The sequence below is a fragment of the Salvia hispanica genome, chromosome 5 (genome assembly GCF_029641045.1).
Source record: "Salvia hispanica isolate PSC_SH4W2 chromosome 5, Shi_PSC_v1, whole genome shotgun sequence".
Taxonomy (NCBI): Eukaryota; Viridiplantae; Streptophyta; class Magnoliopsida; order Lamiales; family Lamiaceae; genus Salvia; species Salvia hispanica.
In genome coordinates, this window is record NC_142696.1 from 45,567,361 (window position 1) to 45,590,470 (window position 23,110).

General features: G+C 34.1%; 3 protein-coding genes and 3 non-coding genes across 9 annotated transcripts; 3 read left to right on the plus strand and 3 right to left on the minus strand.

The window, feature by feature from the left end:
* Nucleotides 1–2,881: 2,881 nt before the first annotated feature.
* On the plus strand, nucleotides 2,882–4,717 carry LOC125187806 (zinc finger protein ZAT9-like). Of its 2 annotated transcripts, XM_089058356.1 has the most exons (2): nucleotides 2,882–3,259; nucleotides 3,396–4,717. In XM_089058356.1, exons 1-2 carry the CDS (start codon nucleotides 3,171–3,173, stop codon nucleotides 4,519–4,521), a joined length of 1,215 nt encoding a protein of 404 aa, XP_088914482.1. In that variant the 5' UTR covers nucleotides 2,882–3,170; the 3' UTR covers nucleotides 4,522–4,717. The 2 variants fall into 2 exon arrangements, with proteins under 2 accessions (XP_088914482.1, XP_047940406.1); XM_048084449.2 differs by lacking the exon at nucleotides 2,882–3,259 and having other exon boundaries at nucleotides 3,276–4,717.
* Nucleotides 4,718–8,327: 3,610 nt separating this feature from the next.
* LOC125188452 (SNAP25 homologous protein SNAP33) lies at nucleotides 8,328–11,595 on the plus strand. 2 transcript variants are annotated; one of them, XM_048085301.2, is made up of 6 exons: nucleotides 8,328–8,570; nucleotides 9,417–9,974; nucleotides 10,535–10,628; nucleotides 10,746–10,879; nucleotides 11,115–11,212; nucleotides 11,328–11,595. In XM_048085301.2, exons 2-6 carry the CDS (start codon nucleotides 9,486–9,488, stop codon nucleotides 11,425–11,427), a joined length of 915 nt encoding a protein of 304 aa, XP_047941258.1. In that variant the 5' UTR covers nucleotides 8,328–8,570; nucleotides 9,417–9,485; the 3' UTR covers nucleotides 11,428–11,595. The 2 variants fall into 2 exon arrangements, with proteins under 2 accessions (XP_047941258.1, XP_088914823.1); XM_089058697.1 differs by lacking the exon at nucleotides 8,328–8,570 and adding an exon at nucleotides 8,934–9,059.
* Nucleotides 11,596–12,406: 811 nt separating this feature from the next.
* Nucleotides 12,407–12,492, minus strand: LOC125191499 (small nucleolar RNA SNORD24). Its single transcript, XR_007171173.1, has one exon. It is a non-coding gene; the product is annotated as a small nucleolar RNA SNORD24 (small nucleolar RNA).
* A 59-nt stretch (nucleotides 12,493–12,551) lies between these two features.
* Nucleotides 12,552–12,628, minus strand: LOC125191420 (small nucleolar RNA R12). Its single transcript, XR_007171105.1, has one exon. It is a non-coding gene; the product is annotated as a small nucleolar RNA R12 (small nucleolar RNA).
* A 239-nt stretch (nucleotides 12,629–12,867) lies between these two features.
* On the minus strand, nucleotides 12,868–12,989 carry LOC125191478 (small nucleolar RNA SNORD14). The gene has a single exon (XR_007171157.1). It is a non-coding gene; the product is annotated as a small nucleolar RNA SNORD14 (small nucleolar RNA).
* Nucleotides 12,990–17,843: 4,854 nt separating this feature from the next.
* On the plus strand, nucleotides 17,844–20,852 carry LOC125188451 (transcription factor PIF7-like). Of its 2 annotated transcripts, none has more exons than XM_048085299.2 (6): nucleotides 17,844–18,101; nucleotides 18,231–18,636; nucleotides 19,216–19,308; nucleotides 19,603–19,668; nucleotides 19,748–20,134; nucleotides 20,494–20,852. In XM_048085299.2, exons 1-6 carry the CDS (start codon nucleotides 18,085–18,087, stop codon nucleotides 20,608–20,610), a joined length of 1,086 nt encoding a protein of 361 aa, XP_047941256.1. In that variant the 5' UTR covers nucleotides 17,844–18,084; the 3' UTR covers nucleotides 20,611–20,852. The 2 variants fall into 2 exon arrangements, with proteins under 2 accessions (XP_047941256.1, XP_047941257.1); XM_048085300.2 differs by having other exon boundaries at nucleotides 20,497–20,852.
* The last annotated feature ends 2,258 nt before the right edge of the window (nucleotides 20,853–23,110 follow it).

The following is a 23,110-nucleotide window of genomic DNA, read 5'->3' on the forward strand; positions in this document are numbered from 1 at the left end:
GTTGGAGTTAGGGGTTAGGTCTTGGATGGTGTTGAATAGTGAGAAGAAATTGACCAATAAATGACTAAGAATGGCATCTTATCTTTTCTACTTAATAATGTCACTCACAAGGCGTGGGAGAAGACAAGGTGAGTGAGTGGCCAACCTTTATCTGGCATTCTTGTCAATTTCACCTTAAAAATGCATCTACCCTTTGCTCACAAGTGAAGTCACTTTGCCCATACAAAGTTTCATCCTGTCTTGGATATCTTGTTAGTTACTATTAGATCCTAGCAAATTAATATTAGTGTTACAGTCTTTAATTAGTTACCCAAACAATATCAACGCTTTTATGTGCTACAAAATGTCAAGTCTTAAAATCGGGACCAATAAAATAGCATTACAAAATATTTTAAAATAGAAACAATAACAATAAAAAAAGTAATGAAATCAACCTATTTTATAGAAAAAACAGAGGCTCTATCTAAAAGTTTTTATTTATGAAATAAAAGTGTTGCTACACCATCCGGTAGAACAATGCGTAAGTTGTATAAGTAGACGAACGTTACCGGTAAAATTTAAAGATATTTTTAATAGCAATAAATATAAAAGTTTTGCAATACTAACTTTCAAGTCTTAAAGTGATGTAATACAACCTGCTAAGTCTTAAAATCGATTAACCTTTAAATTTTGCACAATATACAATGGGTTCTTATTCATGGGCGGATCTAGCATTAAGCTAGGAGGGGCATTTGTTCCCGCCCATATTTCCTTCTGTATATATGTATGTATAATTTGCTATAAAGATTTATTTGAATTTTTCATTAAATGTCCATCCTTCAATTCTTAAAATTTCTTTAAGCATATTTTTACCCTCCTTGTATGAATTTCTAGCTCCGCCCTTGTTCTTAATCATGGCGAAAAATGTCGTACATTGTGAACCATAAGTGTTATACTTGTGGTTTAAAGAGGTGAGGTCATTAATAATTATTTTTCACTATATAGCTAGGTGTTAGGTGTACTAATTGTATAGTTGATAATGCATGCTCAAGTATGAAGTTGAGTTGTGGGGGCTTATCTCTCAAGATAATTAGTGGTTCAAATTAATAATGCTTTGGATTAACACTTAGGTCTAAGTTCAAGGGAATAGTATAGTTATGTTGAAGAGATGTCTACTTTTGGCCATCCTATTTACCTCAACAAAATGACAGTTTTTCCCTTGATAATGATACCTAATTTTATTCACACACACATTACATTTTAATGCAGCCCAATTTGTGGTCCTTCAAAGTGGGTGAAAGGTGGTATTAATTAAACACAATGTATGTTAATAATTCCAAAAGGCCAACACTTTATGCACCTTTAGCCATGGCTTCACCAATAGGACTATGAATATGCAATAATAGCAATGCACTTGCTTCTACAACTATCACACACATAATAAGCAAAACAGCACTTTATATTGTTTTGCATAGCTATCTTAGTCATCTTCTCACCATAACATCATCTATAATTATGCTACTCCACTAATCAAGCAAAAAAAAATACTCCTTTTGTCCCGCTTTAGCAGTCCCATTGACTTTTCTGCCCTCTTTTTGTAAAAATGATAAAAAAAATAGTTAAAGTGGAGAAATGGTAAAGTAAAAGAGACAATAATCTAGATAAGACTCTTCTCTATATTATTCTTTCTCTTAATTTACTATTTCTCCTCTTTAACTATTTTTTATCATTTTCACAAAAAGATGGCAGAAAAGTCAATGAGACTGCTAAAACGGGCAAGCTCTTTTTTTCACTGAACTAACCACTTCCCTCCTACTAAAATCAAGTATCACTGCACAAACAAATATCTTGCACTAGCTAGTTCTTTCTTGCATCTCAAGATTGTTTGGGCCATGAAAAAAAGATGAATATGACACACCCCCACATGGTAATTTCTCTTTTACAAGAAAAAATAATTAAAATTTCCCAAACCACATCTCAAATGAATTGCCCCCTTAATTAAGGACGTGCTAACCGATCCCCTGATTAAAAATCAGTATAAAAGAGAAGAAGATTACAAGAAGATGGCAACATTTGATGAACTTATATACAGCTAAATCACACAATGAATGCCGGCTAATAGTGGGACACTAAGAGAGAGAAAGAGGCCGGCTTGCGTGTGAGCAAAGGCCTGCAGTTTCAATACACTTGAACTTTTGCTAAGAAATGAGCTTGTGACAAAGTTGTTGAACTATAAACGTTGTCAACATTAACATGCTTACTACTAGCTTTTTCCAACTAAATTATGCTCTACTTTGTTTCTTTATCGACCATCCTGGATAATTTTACATAATTTATTTTTCAACAACACTACTTTATACTCTTTTCATTCACAAACAAGCCCTAATGAGTGTGACAAATATATTAATATCTTATCTTAAAGCTAATACTATAGTCATGATTAAAAATGTAGAAAGTGGTTGATCATGTATGGTTAAACTCACTTAATCCCAAATTCGTAACTAGTATACAATGCTTTATTTGTTTACAAATATTTGTTAGTATAAAGGAATTTTAAGCGCACTATATGTGTAAATAACCAAAACAAGTATTAATTACATAAAAAAAAAATCAATTATTCACCCCATAAATCGGAAAGACAGGAATATTAGTGAACTAACACATACACAAGTGGGCAAGAGAGAAAATTAAAGTCATAATGTGTGTATGTTATAAAAATAGGTGAGTAGAGTTGCTGAAGCAAAGAGCAGTTGACAACTTAAGAAGAGGGGCCCACCCCCATATACTGTGGATCCTTGATTTGATTACATTTAAACAAAAATAAAAGTAAAGCCAAAAGAATAACTGCCAAAAACAAGGAGTGGAATTCCATCTTTCAGTTGGCATTGTGGGCATCCTTAATATCAAGACAAAGAAAAGAATAGTTTTTTTTTTGGTAGTAACTTATTTAGTTCTAATCCTTTCTTACAACCGTTGGATTGTTTTCTCCGCGACGGTCGGATTAGGGTGGTGCAAGATTCTCAGTTGGAGTACATGTGCTGCTATCTTTCCTTTGCTTTTTATGACCTCTTTTTCATCTTTGCTTTCTTTGCATGGATTTCTCCTCCCAAACATAGTATAAGTCACATACAAGAGTTGGTTTTTTTCTATTCTCTCTTTTATTTTATAGTAGTATTTCAATTTCTTCCTTGATGTTCATGGCCATCATTTGCAACAAAGTTTCTTGCTATTTGATTCTTTCTTCAAGTTTCAACTACCCTACAGCTGCTACCACTTCTAGTAAGTGCAACAAGAAAGATAGATAGTTAGAGATATCAAGAGAGAGAAAGAGCAACAGAAATATAGACTCTCTCCTCTCCTTAGTTCCTAGCTAACTCATCAGATCTCCAAGATCAAAACAATCTCCTTCAGCCTTTTAATTTCACCATGGAGAAAGAGCACACCTGCAAGTTTTGCAGCAAGAGCTTCCCATGTGGGAGATCACTTGGAGGCCACATGAGGTCCCATCTGATCAACAACACTCCTCCACAAGGCCATCATCCCGAGATGCGGCCTCTGAAGAAGAAACTCCCACCTCTCACCATGGCTTGCAAGGAATGTGGCAAGACCTTCCCATCATGGAAGGCCTTGTTTGGCCACATGAAATGCCACTCTCCGAACAACGGAGGAGTTCTTGTCATGGACAGCCAATCCGACAACGAGGCAGGGACCACGCCCCCGTGCAAGAGGAAGAGATCGGACAGGACCATCACTACAAGGTACAACAACAACAACAACACATCCATCACAAATTCTTCCTCTTCCCTCACCATAGCAACAACAACAACTGAGATCAACGATGACGACGACGATGATGATCAACACAACGAGCAAGAGGAGGTGGCCTTGAGCTTGATCATCCTCTCAAGGGACAAGAGCTACTGGGGAGACATTGAAGGCAAGAATTCAAAACTCGACCCGAAAAGTATTGGTGTAGAAAGCTTGCAGAAGCTCAAGCCTCCGAGAGTCGAGACCAAGACAAGAAAACTCGAATCACTAAACAACGAAACTGAGGTTGGATATGATGAGTTTGAAGTGAACTCTCCCAAGAAGTTGATCAAGAGAAGGCATCATGATCAGTTTGGGAGAGAGAGAGAGGCATCAAGAGAGGGAAACAGCAACAGCAAGTTTAGATGCTCAATCTGCAAGAAGGATTTTCGATCATACCAAGCATTAGGCGGTCACAGAGCGAGTCACAAGAAGTTCAAAGGCTGCTGCGCTCCGAGAAGCAGCCTAGAAACAGAGGATTCACATAGCCAGAAAAGCAAAGAGCACGAGTGCCCGGTTTGCTTCAAGGTTTTCCCATCGGGCCAAGCTCTAGGCGGCCACAAGAGGTCCCACTTGATCGCGGATCAAGCCAAGGCGTCTCCCCCTCATCAGACGGCCGACAGAGCCTTTCTTGATCTCAACTTGCCTGCTCCTACTGAGGAGGAGGAATGTGGTGAGTTCGAGCCGTGGTGGATTGGGGGCGCCGCACGCATCGGCCTACTCTCCACTTCATGATCGTGGAATTCACTCACACAACTCACAAATGTACAAATTCTTAATTCTTTACATAATTTTGATTTTTTTAAAAATCTATTCTATTGATTAGGCCAGTGGAGTAAAACAAATTTTACATTGCAGTTTTCCTATGGAATTCTTGTTGACATGTTGTTGTCACAGTTTTAACATGTATGGAATATGTTACATTTGGTCATTTTCTGCAATTCTATTTGTGTTTGGACATACATACATGCCTGTGTAATTTTATGAGTCATTTGGTTCTAACTGAATCTAAGTTTAGGATTAGCATACATCTCATGAACTCAATTAAGAATTTAAAGAATTAGTTTTTGAATTGTTAATTTTGGTGTAGCTTAGGTATGAAGAGAAAAGGAGTGAAAAAATAGGTTGTGCTATTGAAGAGAAGTGGTTGCTTAGCCACCTACCTTGTAACATGACTAACCACCACATTTCACTTTCATTCATAATCAGTCCCTATTAATAGATACATCGCAAATTTATGTAATTAAGTTTATATACACTTCATTGACTATGGATAAAAATGTACGTTAAGAACATTTCAAAGTATAAATTCATGAATAAGTTAGGCAGACTTAATCCACATTTAATTTGACTGAAATTGAACAGGTGTATGTATTCACATCACATTCACCCACAATTCAATGCTCTTAACAAAACAATAAACATAGAATATAAAGAGGAATTAATTACTTAATCCACTAATCTTTGTACAAGTTATAATAAACCAAATTATAATCAAAAGGTTTGATCACATATATAGCGACTTGTCCGCGGTGGAGGCTCAAGACTAACACGTTAATTTTGGATGTGGATACATGGCTTTTGATAAAGTCAATAAGTAACGAAATACTCGTGATAAAAAAAAATGATTTCTTATCGGTATTTTTTTGGATTTGATTCTCATTTCTCACTGATAAACTGGTACAATTTTCACCTTTTTATAAAATTATGATTCATTAGAATTTTAGGGAAACGTTCTTTTATGTTCTACAAGTGGGTTTATAATTAAATAACTCAAAACGATTTAAAAATATAATCATAACTAGAAAATTATTTTAAAATATCATCCATGGACGTGGCTGGTGATTGGGTTGTTTTCTTTTATACCATTTGCGTAATTGGTGGCTAGCAACTTTTGAGTTTTGATTACTATTTCTAATGGTTTATTTTTCAAGTATACCTGTTTAACTTACCATATGCCAACCAAAATGTATGTAGAATTAAATGTACATTATTTTATTCGATGTTTATGTATTTTGAAGAACTTGCTGATCTTGCCTGCAGTCTAGAAGCCGGCCACCTTTGACTCCCTTCCTCCTAATTAATGTAATAAGTCTACAAATTCTAGAGCTTTAATTTACCAAGTTTAATTGATGTATATATATTATTGTGCTAATAGTAGGGGTATGTAATAGATATGAATTGGATCGTATTTTGTACGCTTGATCCTATGTTAAGAATTCTTTCAATTTGCTAATTAGAAAACAAAAAGAGTTACATATCATGACGTTAAAATTTAACATATAGTCATATTGAAATCATGATCAAAGAGTTATAAATATGAGTTCAAATACTGTATATATAAAAAAAATATTTTGACTTATTAAAATGTTGGTCATAAATTTTTAAGTTAAAAAGTATATACCTGGTGAACAATTTTCTAAGTCTCGGAAGCAATATTGGTTGAATGAAAACTATTAAAGCAAAATGATTTATATGATTTATTTTTCATATGTATTTGTACATGAATGAAATGTTTCTCAGCCAATGTCTTGGTCATGGAAGCGAATGAATTTCGTTTGTGTAATTTATTGCCATAGACTTGCTAATGGCTGCTGACTATTACTCCAACGCGCTCTAATTTTAGTTTATTTACAATTGAATCCTTCTGCTTGTAGTTATGTTATATTAACCCCTTCCGAAATTTTCGTTATAGTATCCTTTTTGTCCCTAAGCAAGTGGCAATTGCAAGCCAACAAATCAATAAAAAGTAAAAACGAATCAACAAAATAAAGTAATACTACTGTTTTCCTTTTTTGACATCACATAAAATATTTTCCTAAAGGATGTTCCACAATTCCATGTTTATATACTTGTAGATACAATAACTATTTTTAGGCTTGAATAAAGCGTGTATTCAAAAATAAATTAAATTCGTTTTGATGACATATGGCAATTAGCCAAATATAATACATTTTTTCAAAATCTTGGAGTATCCACTAGGGCTGGCAATTTTTGACACGACACGATAACACGACACGAACCGGCACGAAATTAATGGGTTTGGGTCAGAGCTTATCGTGTTCGTGTCCTTATCGGGTCGACCCATTAAGGACACAAAAATTTCGTGTCGTGTTCGTGTCGTGTTCGTGTCGGGTTCGTGTTATCCGTTAACAATGCGTGTTCGTGTCGGGTTCGTGTCGTGTTCGTGTTATCCGTTAACACATAATATTTTAATATTATTATTCTTATTAACACATAATATTTTAATATAATTATTCTTATTATTTTCATTTTTCAATACTTATTTTCGTGTCATTAATGGGTTCGTGTCGTGTTCGTGTCGTTAATGGGTTCGTGTCGTGTTCGTGTCGTGTTCGTGTTGAGGGTAGCGGGTCGTGTTCGTGTTCGTGTTTGAGGTTTTCTTAACGGGTCGTGTTCGTGTTTGTTGTTATCGTGTTCGTGTCGTTATTGTGTCGACACGATAACGACCCGACACGCACGATTTGCCACCCCTAGTATCCACGGCCATGCTCCTGCCAAGAGTACGGATATAGGCCCAAACTCACATTTATTTAGGTCCAAACTCACCTTTATTTATTTTTAATTTTCTAATCGTCATGTTCAAGTGTCCCACCATTCTATTATTCAATTTAAATACTTTAATTATTAAAAATATTTCTACAATATTAAAATGCATTAAAAATATCCGAAACACTATTACAAATTACTAAAAAATTAAAAATTACATAATTAAAATCCTAAAAATTAAAAATTACATAACTAAATTCATAATAAAAAAAAATTGAAGTATGAATGAGAGATAATTTGATGTAAAGAATGGATGATGTATGTGGATATTTATAGATGAGTTTGGGAGATATTTTAAAAAATAAAAAATAAAAAAAATTGAAAAAAATGCTAAAATGGCTATATTTTTGGGAATCCGATTTTTTTTTTCATTTTTCCGGATTATATTGAATTTTTATAAATTTTAAAAAAAGAAAAAATTAACGGAATAAAAACGAGCCCAATTAGGAGGCGCCACGTAGGCGTGCTCTTCGGCACGACAGTGCTCTTGCTATCGAGCACGACCATACCGTCAGCAAGAGCACAACGGCGATCAGGGGTCTCGCTACGCCGACGGCACGGTGTCAAGAGCACCCCAGCAGATGCTCTTAGACTATTTAAATAAAACTATAAAAGTAATTCAATTAGCTTTTCTTTATAAAATAAGGCACAAGACGTCCATCTTAGACATCCATAAGTAAACGTTGTAGGCACTTGTAGCTGTTGTTTGGTGTTTACGGTTATAGTTAGGTTTGAATTGTGATAATACAATGCACCAACCACATTAATAATTAAAAATACAAGTTACATGCTATATTATAATCTTTCAGTAATTTAGGGGGCAAAAATATATTTCAACACTTTCAAAAATGCAAATTTCTTGTAATCAAGGGTACCTTTGTTGAAACTGGCAAAATATAATGACGTGAAAATAAATAGCGGGCAAGGATTTCTTTGAAATAAATTGGGAATAGAAAAAAGAGCCATAACCGAGTTTTGAATATTTCCACGAGCTGCAATTTCTTGACAGTTTCTGCTTCGTCATGCCATTTCCATTAAATATACGTGTTGATCGTGTTTGCGAACTGAATCCACTTCACAATTGATCCTCATTTTTTTTTTCTCTAGCTCCCCCTCAAGATTTTTTCTCTCCACATTGTTCGCCTTTCTCAGGAACCAGAACTATTTCTTATAATCTGCCGCAAGATTATCCCCAAATTTTCTTAGAATTTCAGGTACTCACTCCATAGCTTTCTTAATTTGCACAATTTCTGAATTGAACTTCAGGTTTCTCATATTTTACAATAATTAAATAGATTCTGAGCCAGTTCTAATTACTCCACCAGTTTGGAATTTGGATGGATGTGTGTGTGTGTTTCCGAAGGAGATGATGTGACATTTCTGTTTTTCAAGTTTTGCATCTTGTTTGTTGAATTACATGGATTCATTCTTTGTGAGTTTTGGCTAGTCAAAGTCTTGGACTTTTCTTAGACTCTTAGGAGAAGAAAAGAGTTGTTCTAGAAAATATTTTGTGGACTTCCAAATTTTCTTGGAAAATATTTTAAGAGCTTTTCTTTGTTATGGTATAACTTTATTGATCAACTTTTCTTCAATGGATTGCGTTTGGTGAAGAGCCATGCTTTTGTTGCTTAACAATTTTGAGGCATTTGCATTTTAGTGTTGCCTTATAATATTGGTTCAATTGTCGATGGAATAAAGTGAAGGTTGTTTTCTTGGATATATATTACATAAATATATTGTGTGATGGTATTGAATTTTTGTAAATAGAATATCATCCCAATGAATTTGTATGGTTCTTCAGTTTAGTATCTTTTTGCTGTTTGATCTCTCTCTTCCCCTCTTATTTTGTTTGATATCATGTTCTGTTATAAGCATTTTCGATTTATGTTGCTTTTACCTTTTACTATATTGCTTCATATCATGTTCTGTTATATCATATATGTATTTTGGACTGTCTTGCTTTTGCTTACTTTTTTCTTGTAGGCTTGTAGATATACTTGTCAAAAACAGACATGCTCATATGATTCCATACAATTTGTTTCTCTTTTTTGTGCTTTCAGGTCCTTAATAAACTCCACTCGATTCTTTCGCTGATCAAAGTTTAGCCTAATTAGGATAAAAATATCAAAATGTTCGGTCACAAGAAGTTTCCCTTGCATAGGCTTTCAAGGCACAAGTCAGCTGACCCCTCTGACTTCCCTAATCATAAAACGAATCCATTCGAATCCACCGACGAGTTGAAATCCGTTAAAGGTTCTACAAGAACATCATCAGAACCTGCTCTGGTTACACCAAACTTCAATTCAAACCCCTTTGATGATGATGGTGATGATGTTAGAGGAACCTCATCATCTCAGAGTTTCTTCAATTCCTCAAGGAACAAATACAAGAATGATTTCCGCGACTCTGGAGGATTAGAGAGCCAGACTGTAGAGGAACTTGAAAATTATGCAGTATATAAGGCTGAAGATACGACTAAATCTGTCAACAATTGCCTTAAGATTGCAGAGGACATGCGAGGAGAAGCCACCAATACTTTGGTTATGCTGCATCAACAGGGAGAGCAAATTACCAGAACTCACGCGACTGCTGCCGACATAGAGCATGACCTTAGTAGGGTATGTTCCCCACGTTTTCTGCTCATAATCTGTTAATGCATCAACATATTCGATTCATATTATCTTTGACCAGGAGAGTTAGAGGCTATTGGGTTTTTCTGTTTTATATATATATGAGGGGATTACTAGTGATAACTCATACAGTGTTTGTGGATTTTTCGAGCTTTATAGTTTTCACGAGAACATGAGTATCTAATATTACCTCTAATATCTGCTGGTAGAGTTGCTGCTGCTGAAGAGGCTTAACCTTTTTATAATCTATCTCGTAATACCATTGGTCTGCTAATGTTTACCTTGAAATCTCTTCCTGCTAGATTTTGGTTACAAGCTTTCATTTCCTTTTTCCTTACAAACTCGTGCCTCACATTACCTGCTTCATTTTTCCTCTTGATGCCTAAAGATTTCAAAAGTATTCCTATCCTTCTACCTTTTTTGTGTGGGTGTGTTGGGGGGGGGGGGGAGGTGTGAATATGGTGTTGTTTATGCTGTTCAGTCCAGACGATGCGCTGCATCTTTTTCTTTCTTTGTATCTAATGTTTCAAACCATGGTTTATATTCAGGGGGAGAAGCTTTTGGGAAGTCTTGGGGGCATGTTCTCTAAGACATGGAAGCCGAAGAAGAATCATGCAATAAAAGGCCCTGTGATCAGTAGAGGTAACTGGTCGATTTTCTCCCTCCAAGGGCCGTCTTTAGCTTTAAATAAGTCGCTGCCACATTGCAGGCCTTTGCCCAGCAATTTTTGCTGTGATTTATGGTTTAAAACTTCTGTAGGTGATCCGGTGCATAGGAAGGGCAATCATTTGGAGCAGAGGGAAAGGCTTGGCTTGTCTTCGGCCTCTAAGGAAAGATCATCAAATGCACGTAAACCACTAGTCGAACCCACAGATGCCTTCCAGAAAGTTGAGGTATGCAATATTTTGAGTTTACTGTAATAGAAAAAAGCTGAGACTGAAATATATATATATATATGCAGTCATGCGCTTTACACACTGATGTTGAGATTTATGATTTGCATATAGGAATACATATATACTAGATGTAAAACTAGGCGTATCTCGTTATATCTACAGTTTATTCATTCTGCTACGTGGTCGTGCTCATGTACACACAACTTATTACAATTACACGGAACTATGACAGGTTGAAAAAGGGAAACAAGACGACGCCCTCGTAGATCTAAGTAACATCTTGGGGGAGCTAAAGAATATGGCTATTGACATGGGATCAGAGCTTGAAAAGTCAGTGCTCCCTCCTATTCTCATGAACCCCTCATCTTTCCCATATTTGTCTCAACACGACGAAGATTCTTTTATCTACTGATTGATCACATTCATTGTTTTTACCTCAAAACAGGCAAAACCCAGCATTGGAACGCACCGAAGATGATGTAGATGAGCTGGTTTTCCGAGTGAAAGGTGCTAATCAGCGCACTCGGCGTTTGCTTGGGAAGTAGGATCCCGTTGCTTGCTGCTTTGTACTACTCCATGATTTTAAAATTTTAGGCATTTTCCTTGCTGCTTTAGAGTATAGTATAGTATATACTCCGTGTACAACAAAACAGAAAATTATTCTGCAACTTGAGTTACTTCACCTCTTTCTGTACTTTCTTCTTCTTTGAAAATGGTGTCTATAGCAGTTGCTTCAAAAACTCCACATTTCACCCTTGTTGCAGATTAAATCAAATTTAAAATATGTTGAATTTCAGTTCCAACCTATTATTTGTAGCAAATTCAACCATGAAATCATTCCATACATGAAATTTTGTGACCGGTTAGAATCTTTTTGAAGGTTTAGAACGTTAGGTCCGTATCAAGGTTTACATGTCCCAAGTTGCTAGGACACAGTATCGATAAAAGATTAATCCCTAACGGACCAAACACTCTTTACAATTAGATGTTCTGGTTTTCAACATGGCCATTTCTTCTACCATAACTATTCTTTAAATGCCTTTTATTCATTCCGACAACTTTATATATTACAAAATTACAACTTTTCATCTTTTTGCAATTATAATAGTCAAGCATCAAGATTACAATTGATATAGCAAAATCATAGAACATGACAAAAAATATTATATCACTTGAAAGGTCCATATCTTTTAATAAAATTTTAAAATCTCTCTCAATATAAAATTGTTGCTATATCAATTTACTTTAATTAAAATATTTTCATGTTTATATACTCCAAATTTTAAATTATACTTATAAAATTCAAATGTAATAGCCAAATCAGTGACAATAGGAGCAGAAAAACCTGCAATCAAGATTGTCATGGATTATAATGGGATCATAAAGAGCATCAATAATTTTAGTGTCAGTGTATTAACTGTATCTCAATTGTGTTAGATTAGATATTCAGATGAATGTTTGAGAAAACAATGACCCACATACTACTAGCATTTGAGTAAACGAAATTAAAATGACATTTGTGAAAGCCTCAGAGATCTTGGTGGATAAAGAATCATCAGATGGGATTCAATCCCATCAAGAGTAGCAAATATAATCATGCATCACCGGCTACAACATTTCTTCAAATTCAAATCAAAAGTATAGAAAACAAGAAAGATAAACGGCAAAGACACGTCAGAAGTAGCTGGTAGTGATCACAGATCGAAATCTCATTGGGAATCCGTCTGATTTTTTCATCATTCGTGTCATGCCACAACCAGATATGAAAACACAAACTAGCATAAAAATGTATCTACCTCGTCACCGAAAATCCCGTACAAAAGAGGACGAATTCGGAGCTAAAGGTAGAGTCACATATACAGGAATGAGTATACACGACATAGGGCTCAATTTGGCCTAATGATAGACCCATTGATCCACCAATTGAAAACCAAGGGTTTGCAATTTAGGCATTGAAATCAATTTTGAAAATTAAAAAGAGGAATTGGCTCAGACATCCAAGGAAGGAATAAAGCTGCATATGCTCTCAAGCCTGGCGAAGGCGAAAGCATTAGGCGGCCACTGCGAATGTTTTGAGAAACAAGCCTTTGAATTAGCATCATCGCCAGAAAAATAAAAAGAAAAACAAATTAATTGAAGAACAGAAACAACGGAGGTGGATGCATTAGATTGCGGTGAGTGATTGGTTATTTATACAAGTTGGAAGGGGTTAGGGTTTTAGAGATATGAACGGCGGTCTTATTGGGCCGGTTTTCTTAATGGGCCTACCCATACTTAATGGGTCTTTGAATTTGACTAGTAGTAGTATTTCATAGTGTTGATTGTAAAGAGAGATTTTATTTTATTTTATATCCAAAAACAGAGTTGGAATTTTTTTCGACTACATGGTTTCCACAAATGGATATATAAGGTGGATTGTTGAGCTGATATGAACAGTAAAAATTAGGAAGGGAAATTGTATTATTCAATAATGTTTTAAATAAAGAATGTGTATCATTCTTTATTAGTATTTACAAATTACAATGGTTTATTTCTATTCATAATCCCTATATTAGTATTAACAATGGTTTATTTCTATTCATAATCCAGGACCAGAAGCTAGCTTGTGTATTACTTGCAAAAATGCAATTGACGTTTCATCAAATTATTTTGTGATTCCAATATCCCAGTCCAGTGGCCCTCTCATTCAAAATGATCACATTCTTGAATGACATGAGAATTTATATTGAGTATGATAAAGTAGAGTGAAAATATAATTAAATATTTTAATGAAAAGATAAGAGTAAGTTTATTTTTAAATTAGACCGTGGACATATTTAATGAGATAAAAAAAAAAATGTGGTCATCTTTAATAAGGCACGAGGGAGTATCATTTATAGTCACAACTATCTCTAATGGGTTTAAAGAAAATGTGATTTGGCATCTACTAATAAATTTTGTGTCCCTATTTTGAAAGGAACTTTATTATCTAGAGAGCTGCAGCTTATAAATGAGGTGATGCAAAACTATGGAATTTAGGGAAGAACTAATTATTTAAGGGGACATGGAAACATAGTATATTACACTTCAATTATGTGATGATAAATATGGAATTTAATCAAAAATTATATGCACATAAACTTTGGATTGAGGACCACTCTTTCTTTGTAATTGTATGGATGGGGTGGAAGTACTTTTCTACATCCAAATCTTTACCTTATCGATATATGGATCAAACCAAGCAAAGATTCACTCGATTTCTGTTGAATCCCAATAAAAAGATACGAGGGACCTTGCTACCATGCTCTTGCTGGAACCAACTTTCTTTTAGGAGAAAAGTTTAATAATGGAGTGAGTATCAATACAAAGTAGAACCAACAGAAAAAATAAATGAAAAAAAATGAAGTTGCAAAGGAATATGCACATTACTCATGTTGCATTTCTTTATCTACAACTTCTTTTTACAAATTATGTGGGTCGTTCGAATCATTTGTCTCACCTATGTTCCACTATTATTCAAAAAACAAGTACGAGTAAGAAAAAATCAAGTCTAGGTGGCATTTAAGCTATTACAAACAATTAACAAAATAAACAAAATTAGTTGTAAATTGAGTCAATGAAATCCTCTTTTCACCAGAGAATTACATCGGCTTGACTGGTGCTCTTAGATTGCTATATTGTCCCTAGAAATAAAACGATGTACTCATAGCATGTAAAAGCACCATGCTCTTATAAAAGCTTTGAGAGAGAGATGTTGCGCGTGCAAAAGTAAGAACATGGTGTGTTTGATCTCTTCGAAAACTCATAACTGTTTATATGCTAAAGGGAACACTTGAAAACACAATAATATTGGCTGTTACAACCTCTGCAAGGCCAAAAACCTCAGACAAGGAACAAGTCTTTAAACATTGTTATGTTGAGGAATTGTGCAAGACAATCCAGCCCCTGTCTCATCAGCTTTCTTGTATAAATGTAAAATTCTCCTACACTATTCATATTATATATTTACAAGTGTCGGCCGATTAATTAATTAGCAACAGGAAGAGGATAGTCTCCATATTATTTGCTCCCACAAATAATCCCCACGTGATAGTAGTATATATAAAGGTTATCTCATACTCCAATTTTTGTTTTCAGAATTGATATCATATATAGATTTAAGAAGTAAAAGTAACTAAGACCATCTCCAGTAGCGGCACGCCTGCATTTTCTTGCACAACATGATCATCGAGTCGAAGGCGTACAACTGACTAATTGGGCCAATAACGATGAAGCCGGTCCGAGCCACGGAACGGCCACCGCTAACGTACGACGTGGGGTACCTCTCGATGAAGCTGGCCACCTCCAGGCACATGCAGACATGCGTCAAGTGAATGCTCATATTCAACTCCAAAAGGATATAATTGAATAGTTGTGGGCACGGAAGACTGCACGGCGATAGTTTTTTACTTGATTATGTAATTTATTTTTTACATGAATGTACTTTTTTTTAAATAAATGAATGAATTTTCCCGTATATGTCTCGTAAATTTAATTCCGTAATTTATCGCAAATTTAATTCCGTAAATGTAGTTGTTTTTGAATTATTTTTATTGCGGCTAGCCTGTGACTGGCCTTAGGCTAGCCTATTTGCTTAAAATGATGATGTGGCAGGTGGAATTTTAGTGCTGATAACATGGCAGAGAGAGAGAGTAGCTAGATTGTGGCTGACCTATGACTGACATAATGCCATTGGAGATGCTCTAATAGGAGTAATCTTTTTGGAAAATGCGTGCTATTAATTTTATCATGATAATTTCTTTATCTAATTGAAATTTTGAAGGAGAACGATATTTATTGGGAAGAGCACATCCATCAATTTTACAGGACACATGAATTCATGGCTGATATTGTTACATATTAATATGATGTGGTGCCTGACACCAACTGAATATAAAGAAGCCATTAAATGAAAACAAACAATTTTATGTAGAAGTTGATGTGACATTAGGTTAATCATTGAACTTTCATTCCATAACAATGTGGGCAATTAAAAATCATATTGCCCTATCACAAAAGGTCAAGTTAATATTCATGAATTAATTTGGAGCACCACTCAATTCTATTGTGTTGTCCAAGTTATCAAGAATAACACGGGAGTAGTATTTTTTTTTCTAAAAAAAGTTATATACCATGCTCTAAACATATGAAGTTATGATCATTTTTGAAAGATGACATGGATTTTCATTTAACTTTTAATTAGTACAAATTTTGCGAAAATTTTCAATCTAAATTAACTCCCTATATTCCTCCATAACAAATATGGTGGAAAATCAGTTGGGCTTTTCAATTACACTCTTCTATAATTCCACTTCAATCATGTAACTCCATTCATTCATTTATTATATGTTCCAAGCTAGGATGCCAACTCAGTTGATGCATGAACCACCAGCATCATCATCACCACCACACACACACACTAGATCAGTATTTCAAGAACGAATATGATTCAGTTAAAAATAATTTAATGGCGTAGTTTTATATACTCCATTAAATTATAATGTTATGATAATTAATTAGATACATAACATGCTTCCATATGCCATTGATACGTTACACATTACACCTTCCACAATTTATATATTTAAATTTTTTTGTAAAGAGTGTTTTGTATATAGCAGAGAAGAGGACTAGAATATGTTTGAATGACAAATCAACATCAGTTTCCCTAATATATTTGTACTACCACACATTTTATGAACAGTTTTTAGGCAAATGGAACGTAGTAATAAGTGTATAATAATGTCCTATATTTTTGGGGATAAATAAGTGTGTAAAGAGTTTATGTTAGGTCACCTTCCGTTGCGAATTTATAATAAAAAATAAAAAAACTTCATCACTATTTCTTGTATCATATGCTGTCTAGAATAAAAAAACATGGAAAAATATTATCCAATCACACCATGATAACATTATCATGAACTAGAGTGTAAAAGTGAAAAATGAACTATCCGAACTTTTTCCCTATATTCCTAAAAAATTATCCATTCTACGAAACAAGGGAAAAGAATGAAAATATTTATATATAGTCTATCATTTTCATAAATAGACTGAAGTTTTGTGAACCCAACGAGAAGTTGGAGTCTTCAATGGCTAGGGGATAAACACAATGTCCACATCCTGCAAAGAATGATTGTTCACATAGTTTATGTATAGGTATATGATATATAATTACAAATTTTGATTGATTAGGGGAAATTATTACTAGGACAGAGTCTAAACCTAATGTGCCAGTACTGTATACCTACTACACGGGGCCTATATGCAACAACCTAAGTGGAATTCATTTCCATATCCATTCAATAGCATTTTTACCGTTTTATCGATTTTGTTCGGATCTACCTTTTCTTCCGAAAAAAAGTACTTACATCGTATCCAAAATACACACAATCTTATCACTGACTAATCATTTGACTTATTCAAGCGACTCAATATTTTATTAAAGTTTTGAATAATACATAATTAAAATAAAAAATTACACGTATAATAAAAAAAAATGAAATAATTCAGAAAAAAACGATAAATCACTCAAATAAGAATTATGAAACGTGATGTATGGATCTGGTGGGAAAATGTATGAATTCAAATTAAATCCAAGACTGAATTTGTTAAACAAACGCTGAATCAGTCAAATATTACAATCTATGAACTCAAAATGATTTTAATAGTATTACAAAAAATGTAAAGCAGCTCATTAATCTAGCTAGCAAGATGAGATGTGGCTGTGCCATGATATAAAACTTCAAAACAACATAAATTAAAGATGTAGTGAGGTGGTGACTGACAGTTCCAAAAACTTATCCTGTTGAACTTTCCTTGCCACCACATGTCCTGTTTCTTTGAAATCTCTATCATTTTGAAGTGGACATATCTACAGGGGACCAATCATCAATTTTACAAATAAATACATATTTTATTGTGTGTGTGAAATAGATAAATTTTCAACGCTCCAATTCATTTGGAGAGAGAGAGCAAAGGTAGATGGAGAAAAGCAAATTTAGAGGTAGATGGAGAAGAGAGGAACAGATCCTCTCACGTGCAATCTAGCTAAATCTTATATGCTCTCTTATCCTAATTCCCAATATTCCTTCCCCTCTCTTCTCTCTCTCTCCCTACCATTGCAATATATATACCACTACCTTCCTATATCTGATTCTTGATAAGAATCCTTATGATTTATCATCATGAGTTCCATTTCCAGGTTCTTTTTCCTCTCTCTTTAGTACATTTGTATAAAGTTTTTCAGTTATCCACTATGGAGAGTTTGTCATTATTAAGTAATCAAAATCTGAATGCAACCATCCACTCAAATGTCTTGTTAATCGATCAGGTGCAACAGAGACAGAGATGTGATGGAACTAACATGGGAAAATGGGCAACTCGGGCTACATGAGCTTGAATTGAATCCAACAAAGTCATGGGGCGACCATACCCTAGAATCCATTGTCAACCAAGCTACAACCACACAACAACTAAACCACCAATATTCATGGGATCAAGATGGGAAATGGAGCTCCATGCAGGCTCATCAGCCTTCAGCTTCGCAAACCGGGAAAAGGGTGAGATCCGAAACTAGAGGTTTTCCGGTGGAGGAGAGCGCTTGCGCCAGTGCCAGCGCTAACTTCTGTAGGGAGACGGATACGACGATGATGACGTGGAATTCGTTCGAATCTCCAAGGAGTTTGAAGACTCCTAGGATTCACCAAGATGATGATTCTCTCTATCAAGATTGCTCGGTAATTGCTTTCATCTATGGATTAATTTCATAATTTTTAGGCTTAGGTCGTAAATTAGGGTTTTTGGATTTTCACATTTTGATTACTTTTTTGAATAAATTATAACAAAACTTATGCCTGATTGTTCTTGATAAGACATTCGATGAACATGAGCTAATAGCCACAACCCACAATAAACAAACAAATTAATATGCATACATAAAACGTTCTTAAATTTAGTTGTTAAACAAATATACTCCTAATTAATCTTCAAGATCTTGACAAGGAGATCTGATCCAAGCAATGATATGATAGTGATGACAGGAAAGAGTGTCAGAATAATACAGACATAAGCAATTAATTCCCACCAACATTCAAACTTGGCATGAATGTATATGTGCAATTAAATACAAACTCAGGAAAATATCCTCTTTATTGATTAAGAAAATATATACTACTATGAATTAGATGTAATAGGCAATGATCTCAACATTCTTTTCAATCATTAGCTAGAGGGGAAAAAATAAACCATCATTATTTCTTTGTAAGGAGTGAAATTATATTTGTAGTGGCTAATTAATATTGGTGAAAATGTAACAGGAAAATCAAGGCGTGACCAAAGGGGAAAGTTGCCGCTCTCAATCATCGGCGAGGCGAAGTCGAGCTGCAGCCATACATAATCTCTCCGAAAGGGTAATATATAAATTGAATATTATATATATTGCGTTGCATTTTGTATTAATAAATTATAATCTCTCCAACACGTTATTTAATTTCATGTGACCTATATATGTGGTTGCCTAAGATCATTATTTATGAGTTATTTTCAGGAATTTTTAATTAAAATTATCAAAGAATTTCAAGTGTCATTTGCTTATTTCTTGATGTGCTAATATATTATACTAATAGACTTAAATGTTTGTTTTATTCATTTTTTTTACTTATTATAAGTAAGGAGTATTAATTATGTGACATTTCTTATTCCAGAGACGTAGAGACAGAATCAACGAGAAGATGAAGGCTCTCCAAAAGTTGGTGCCCAATGCAAGCAAGGTGCATTTTTATTGCCAAATTAATTTTATACTCCATATTTCAAGAAATATGAATCTTGATAATGTTGATTTATATATAGACGGATAAAGCTTCGATGCTGGATGAGGTGATCGAATACTTGAAGCAACTTCAAGCACAAGTTCACATGATGAGCAATGCAAGAAACATGCCCCAAATGATGATGCCTTTAGGCATGCAGCAACAACTTCAGATGTCGTTGCTAGCACGCATGGGGATGGGAATGAACATGTTTGATGTCAATAATTTGACTCGAAACATGCCTCATTCCTTCCCTCCCCTTATGAATGCATCTACACCCACTCAATTCGTATCCCCACCGCCATTCGCCATGCCTTCCATGGTTCCTCCTCCAACATCGTTGAAAGCCAACGTTGATGCAGCCGCGTCTAGTGCCCCCAATCCCATGCCTAATTTCAACGAAGCATACACCACATTTCTTGCTCAAGTATGTACTCCATCTATGTTCTCCATATATTCTAATAGTAGTAAATTTTAATTTCACAACAAAAAATTAATAATAAGTTCTAATTGAGAATTGAGGAAACCCTAATTAAATTTTGTTATCAATTCAGTTTTAACTTAATGTGACATGTACTTGCTGAATGAGATGGGCATATAGCCATATGAATTCAATGAAAAGAGTAGTGTAGAACCATCTGTACATAAATTAATTTTTCCTTCAGTATTTCATTGACTCATGTGGCCAAAAGCATTTAACACTGTTGAATTTCTCCAACTGATATATGATAAATAATTCCAACCACCCATTTTCATATAATAAAATTTTGTGTTAATGTGTTGCAGCAGTCTATAAACATGGAAATCTTGAACAAAATGTACAGACAACAACAAAGCAGTCAGCAGCCATCAAAGAAACCTCCAGCCAGCTTGTCTCACCCGAACGATGCTCAAGGTGGATGAAATTTCAAATTTCTCAAATATTTTTTTTCTACCTATATAGTTATTTGATTGAGTAGGGCCCACCGCCTCAAAAAATCATGTTCTATTTTTATTATATTGTTGAAGAAAAATAAATGTCTGCACATGCAAGTGTAGATTGACTAGATTTTTTTAAGTACAAACAGTACTATATATATGCAAATATGTATATGTATGATGACTAGCTTGTGTTTGAATTAATTAATTTGGTAGCATTTATTTCATTGAATGTATCGTTATTTCCATCAAGCTTAGTTACATGCATCTCTGTGTATCAATTTTTTGGATGAGTGGCTCAATTTTGCTAGGCCCTCTTGCTTTTGGCCTCTTTTATTTCTGACTAACTAGACTCCAAATTTTATTTGCTTTATTCTTTAATTGAGGCACTAACTTTTTATAACACTGTAACACATGTAGTACATAATGTAGTGGTTTGCTTTGTCACAAGATTTATCATTAGTCCTTATTATCAATTGCTGGCAAAAGATGACAAAGTGTTTTTTTGTTTGTCAATACATTGTCAGTGTACAATTGTGCTCTAGATGTTATGTATTGCAAATGTAGAAAAACATAAATGCGTTTATAGTAATTTTTCTTATGCATCTGCACATATTTAGAAAATTGGGGCAATGGCTGGAGTTGCATCATTAAAATTGGTTTCATTGGTTTAGGTTAGTTCGATGACTAATCTTGCTCGAACAAAACAAAACTTCATCATTAAAAAGGGCTAATTAGTTAGTTATACTACAAATTATGATTGAGAAACAAAGTGGTGTATAGTGAAAGGTAAAATGTATTAGTACATAGAAAATAAAGATAATTAGTTAATTAAGTGATGCATGGAAAATAAAGAGAAATTATAAGAGTATTATATCTATTGTGCATTAATTAGTTAGTCGCTTTCATATGGTGAAGAAGATAAGGTATCTTCTTTCAAATTAATTGTGTGAATACATATATGGTCCAATACAACTAGCCAATTTTATGACTATATGGTCACATTTTTCATCTTTCGAGGACCACTATATGGAATTCTTACACCTTTGGCTTTAATTAACTATATTCGTTGAGGCCACCCTTTCTAGCTATATCTAGGTATATCCAATCATATACACTATATTTCTATTTTCACATTACATTACATACTCATGTTACAAAATTGCATTTCTTCTTACATCAACGACATGGCACTGGCACGATTAATAATGATATAATAATAAAATATACGGCGAAACATATATTCAAGATTCTTGGTGACGAGTAAGTTTGAATTTATTTTGTAAGTATGCTATTATGTGTGATGAAGTAGAGAAATGAAAGGTAATTTTGTTTTAAAAAATGGTTTGGGTTTATTCATTATATATTTCCACATATATTGGCGGCCTATAATAAATTCATTATTTGTTTTAATTCTGAGAATAATTATTTATATTTCCACCAAAAAATTATAATTCTGTCAACATTAATGAGAAATTCAATATTGCATTAATTATTTCTCTTATATGTAAAAATATGGCACGAGAATTAAGACAAAATTGGTAAAATAAGAGAGATGATGATGAGAATGATAGTTAAAATAGTATTAGTGGACAGTGATCCATATATATAAGTTGTAAATAAGTTTGAGGTTATTTACAACTTATTACAATTATCTCATATATTAGTTGAAAATCATGGTCGGTGATTTTATAATGATATGATTGAGAGTTCTGTCATTTTCTTTGCCAGAAATACATATAGCTGTTTTCTTCTTCATTTTCCTGATATATATATATAGACTCTTACTAAGTATTCATTGCAAATAAATAACTAGAATGTGACACTTTCAAGAATCCAATATTTCTGCGCTTGAGTCGTGGTCCAACATATTAAGTCATGGACCAGTAAATCTTGTTTTAAAAGATTTGAGTCATCGAAGTGATTCAAACCATTACATTTAGGATAAATTGCACTTTAAATCCCTATAACTAATAACTTTGGGGGTTAGAAAATGTCCATTTTCTCGTTTTGTGGAATGACACTGTTTCATTCCACGTCAATTTTCTGAGTTGGGAAATTTGCTGGTGTGTTATAAAATCACACGCACAGCAAAAATATCAAAATTCCACCAATGTGCATTGGGTTGGAAGTCTTAGGCATTTAGTAATAGAAGAGTTGCGATCTCAGAGCAAGAGGCTGTATTTCAACTTTGGTCAATCATTATCAAATCATATACTAACACAATTAAATCATTCATCATCTTGTGATTTCATTTCTATTTTTCATCATACACATACAAGATTCATTGCTATAGATGTGATTAGAATTAAATGATGGTCGGGCAAAAGAATTAGAAACAGCAATCAACAGGGCCACACCATTAGATCTGTTCCCCAAATGAATCAGAAGTTTGGAAATCTGAGAGTAAAACCACAACCACTACATATCATTGCCCTACATTAACCATATAACTATATGCAGGTCATATATTGACATATCTGCT